Source organism: Sesamum indicum, linkage group LG5, assembly GCF_026168435.1.
Source record: "Sesamum indicum cultivar Baizhima isolate 11 linkage group LG5, ASM2616843v1, whole genome shotgun sequence".
Classification (NCBI taxonomy): Eukaryota; Viridiplantae; Streptophyta; class Magnoliopsida; order Lamiales; family Pedaliaceae; genus Sesamum; species Sesamum indicum.
The window spans coordinates 17661627-17666597 of NC_142661.1; the positions used below are offsets into that span (position 1 = coordinate 17661627).

Sequence of the window (4971 nt, forward strand, 5' to 3'; positions counted from 1 at the left end):
TTGTCGTCAAATTGGAAAGTTGGGAAACAATAGAAATCTATTTTGCAGGAGAGATCATGATGAAAATGGGAACGACTGTCGACCAAAACGATGCTGAACATCTCGTAGAAGCAAACGCTTATGACGATCATCTTCCCCCTTTGGTACGTGCACTAAAGGCTTCAGCGGAGAGAAAAATAATAGCTTTTCACTTTCCAGGGCATAAAAGAGGGCAAGCTGCACCGTCACCTTTAGCTGAACTCATCGGCACAAAGCCCTTTCTCCATGATGTTACTGAGCTGCCAGACCTGGACAAGTTTTACTCCCCAAAGGGTCATCTTCTGGAAGCCAAAAGGTTGGCTGCAGAGCTATTTGGAGCGGAAGAGACGTGGTTTCTGGTTGGGGGCACTAGTTGTGGTGTTCAGGCAGCCATTATGGCCACTTGCTCGCCCGGGGATACTATTATCCTGGTGCGAAACGCTCATATTTCCGCCACTACAGGTGTGATACTTTCTGGGGCTGTGCCAAAATACATAGTTCCGCAGTATAATTCCGAATGGGATATTGCTGCCGGCATCACACCCTTCCAGGTACCTACATCATTGTATATATTTTTGGCCTTTTATATTATCGTTTGCAGTATGTTGTATCTGGGACTAGTTGCAATAATTTCATTGAACAGTTAGGGAAAAATGCAATTTTAGTTTTGTAAATTAGGGAGGGTGACAATTTTGGTCTTATTCAAATTAGCATTTGCAATTCGGCCTTGTAAATTTAAAAATTATAGTAATTCTCAGTCCAATAATTATAATTGTCGGTTAATGCACATCTATACTCCATATAACTGAAAAGGGATAAAATGGTGTCTCAATTATTTTGGTATTTCAATTTTCATATTTAATTTAATTTATTAACTTTTCACACACTCATCTAACTTCCACTCCCCATTATCTTTCAATAGTTATTATTTTTCCTAAAAAAAAATATTTATTATTTTGCATATAGTATATTAAATAATAAAATTTTATAAATATTTTATTTTGAATCATATTTACATAAGTTGCAAACACATATATGATACAATTTACAAATATTATTTTTTTTATTCAAATCTTATTGCATTTTCTGTTGCATTTACCCATGATGTATGCAAAAAGATTTGAAGGAAAAAAATCCAAAAATGGAATATAATGTATTTAGTATTATCAAATACAGGTGAAATCGACAATTAGGGAATCAAAAGCGAGTAGTCGGAAAGTGGGTGCAGTTTTCGTCACATCCCCTACCTACAACGGGATCTGTAGCAACCTGAACGAGATTTCAAAAGTATGCCATTCTCAAGGAATCCCTCTGATCGTCGACGAGGCGCATGGAGCTCACTTCAAATTCCATCCTGAAATGCCTAAAACAGCACTGGATCAAGGGGCCGACATTTCCATACAATCTACTCACAAAGTTTTGTGCTCCTTTTCACAGACATCGATGCTTCATATTTCAGGCGAAAATATTGACAGAGAAAGACTCCACAAATGCCTACATGCCCTTCAGTCCACCAGCCCCAGTTGGCTCTTCTTGGCCTCATTGGATGCTGCCAGGCACCAACTAAGCACCGACTGCACTGCCTTCAATGACGTAGTTAATTTGGCTAATGTAGCCAAAATCTTGATCCGTAAAATTCCAGGGATTTCTGTTCTTGATCTTTCAGCATTCCCCGGCTTCTCAAGCATGGACCCTTTGCGTGTCACGATTGGTGTCTGGCAGCTGGGCCTCTCGGGTTTCCAGGCGAATGAAATATTGGACAATGATCTTGGGATCATCCCTGAACTCGTCAGCACAAACTCTGTGACTCTAGCGTTTAGCCAGGGAACAACTGGTGAGCATGTTCAGAGACTCGTGTCTGGATTGAAGCATTTATCGGAGAAATTTTCAGCAGTAAATTGTGGTAATGCAATTACTGGAAAAGCACGACCGTACGATGTTCCTGTCATGAGTTTGAATCCTAGAGAGGCCTTCTTTGCTAGCAAGACGAGAATAAAGTTTAAGGATTGCAGTGGAGAAGTCTGTGGAGAGTCCCTTTGCCCTTACCCGCCAGGAATTCCTGTTCTTGTACCTGGTGAAGTGATTACTGAGAAAGCATTGGATTATCTGCAGCAAATAAAAAGCCATGGTGGTTATATAGTTGGAGCTGCTGATCCTCAACTTGACTACATCGTTGTGTGCAAAACGAGCCACTAATAATGAGGCAAAAATCAGGGTATATATATTGAGAAAGATGCAACCCGCTCTGATATGGGATATATGTAAGACAACTACATATGAAAAAATAATTAATAACGTACATTCTTGTAAGTAGAAATGAAGCAAAAAATGTCTTATATGACGTGGTGTAATGCACATGCCATTTGTGCAATTCTATAATATATATAAATTTTTATCTCTTTCTTTTTCATCACCTCCCTCCCCCTCATGACCGTCTCCAGTCTCCACTTCCACTCCCTTTTTCTCCCACTGACACCGCCCCCTCCGCCACCTCCACCTCCCTCTTGCCCGGCCGCTCCCTCTCTCCATCTCCTCCTTGGTCCCCACCTCCCCGACTCCCCAATCCCTTCACCTCCCTTACTCACCAATCCCCCTCCCACGATCTTTGTCCATAGATTGAAATTAATATCTAAATAGTACCTACATAATGATACAAATCATTTTTAATTAATAATAAAAATAAATGTGCGTAATCCACACGAGGCATGGGGGATGTTTTTGCATCATTTTGAAAATTATGACCATAAATACTTTTAAGTATTTTTTATAATATAGGGACAAATTATATTTAACTCTCTCTCTATATATATTTATTATGGCTGCTAATTCTTTCTATATATAAAGTTCCTGCCAGAATGAAATGAATTTTGAGACATAAACGTTTGCTGCAAAATTTGAGTTATATAAGAATGAAGGGTAGCATTTCTAGGACAACCGATTGTGGAGTGACAATTTTAGGCAATTTAAGTCAAAAGTCCGTGGGAATATAAGTGTAGCCTGGATGATCGTTGCTTGATTTTGTTTATATTAATATAGAATAAAATGCAAATTATCCCCTGTGTTATACGAAATGAGTAAATTAACCTCTTTGTGAAAAAAAATATTAAAATATCCCCTTGTGAACAGAAAAATAGAACAATTAGATCCCTTACACGTTTTTTTCTTTAATTTTTTATTTTTTATTTATTTTTAATTATAAAAATTATATTTATAACCTTATTTAATAAATTTATGGCTCAAATTATGATTTATTTCTATTGGCGGTTAATATTTAAACGAATATATAAATTTAAATAATATAAATGAATAAATATAAAATAACAGTTCTTAGTAGTTATTTATAATAATAGTTGAAATTATTAATGTATTAGATGATCATTATGTTTAATATGCATTCATCGTGTTTATATATTCGATAAAAGCCATAACAATTTTTGTATAATTAACTGGGAAAATTTATCATAATTAAATGGATTGTATAGAGAAAATGTTCCAAAACATACTCTAATGTTACATTTGGACGAAAAGATTACGATCCAAACAAGAATGTGAGAGAATGATTTCAAATGACTTATTAAATATATTTGCAATTTATCACAATACTACAAAATATAATAAAATTTAAATATTTTAAATTCTTTGTAATTTAAAATTACTCAAACAAAATTTAAAATTCTTAACTCCAAATTATCAATTCAAAAAGCATAAAATTCTTTAAAAATGATCAAGATTATAAATTCTCGAGTATTTTTTTTTTCTTGAGAAAATTCTCGAGTAGATTAAATGACCTAAAAAAACTCCCCCATAAAGTTGAGGCCTTTTTTTCTCCAGTACAAAGATGGGCCTGTTGTTTATGAATATGTTGGTGGTTTTGTAGCAAAGTCCTTTGAGGAAACCCTGTGACATACGATAAAGATCGGCCCAACAAGAATGTAATTACTCCATAAAAGATAAAGGAGTAGCATTAATCCTGTATAAAGAACGTTTAGGTATTCAGAGACAACCAGTGGATCTGCTTTCCTTCTGGATATGGTGGGTTTCTTTCGTTTTTCTCCTTAAAACAGACAAGATTTGAAGAGGAAAGTTTGAATAAATGCTAATATATCATACACCTTTTGCAGAGCTTGAGTCTGAATATTTGCAGTAATTACTGGAGTTTCAGGGTCAGCAGTACTCCGAGAGCTTGTATCTCCCAGGTGGGTTCCTGGAGAAGTATAAAGTTTTTATCAGCTCAGTTGATTATACTTAAACCTTTTGCTTTTTAATTTAGATGTTTCTTGGTACCAACAAAAGCTAGCCCAAGAATAGGAAACAGAATTATGTGCTCACTTGGATTCTATTTGAATTTCGGTGGGTGTTTAAAGATGACTCTTGGCAATATGTAGTTTAATGCGCCCAGTTAATCTTTTGGAGTGATCAATAATTGGTGGGTTGTTAGTTTGCTATCAGTGCAAGTAGTTTGCGGTACGTTGGTTGTGCAGCTTAATTTCACTAACCATTGCTACTAAGAGAATAGAGTGAACCTGGTAGAGATGATATGGTTGAGTCTAACTCTCACTTGAAGAGATTGAACTATTGGAACCATTGAAGAGATGAATGATTGGTTTTCATATTTCATTCAAATTGATGCATGTCACTAAGCCTAGGAGGAGTTAATTCAGTACTCTGTTTATGTGGGTGCATCTTGCAAATAACTGATTGGTTACCAATTATGTTGGATAAAGATTCGATTATGTGAAAGATGTTTATCCTTTTATGTATTTTGCATGAGAGACTTCAAGTAGCACAAGGGGAGAAGCAAGAACAGAAGGGACAAAGTGGAATTTTAGAATTTGAAACAGACAATATTATCAGGAATGACAATAAGAAGGTCAAGTTCTGCAGATCACCTCCTTTGGTTAGTGCATTAAAAGCTTCAACTCAAGAAGATGCAGCCAGTTTTCACTTCCCAGG

At 35.9% G+C, this 4971-nt stretch overlaps 1 protein-coding gene across 1 annotated transcript; it reads left to right on the forward strand.

Moving 5' to 3' along the window:
- LOC105161629 (uncharacterized) lies at positions 1-2357 on the forward strand. Its single transcript, XM_020694060.2, has 2 exons — positions 1-569; positions 1195-2357. The coding sequence occupies exons 1-2, from the start codon at positions 57-59 to the stop codon at positions 2212-2214; spliced, it is 1533 nt and encodes a 510-aa protein (XP_020549719.1). The 5' UTR covers positions 1-56; the 3' UTR covers positions 2215-2357.
- Positions 2358-4971: the final 2614 nt, after the last annotated feature.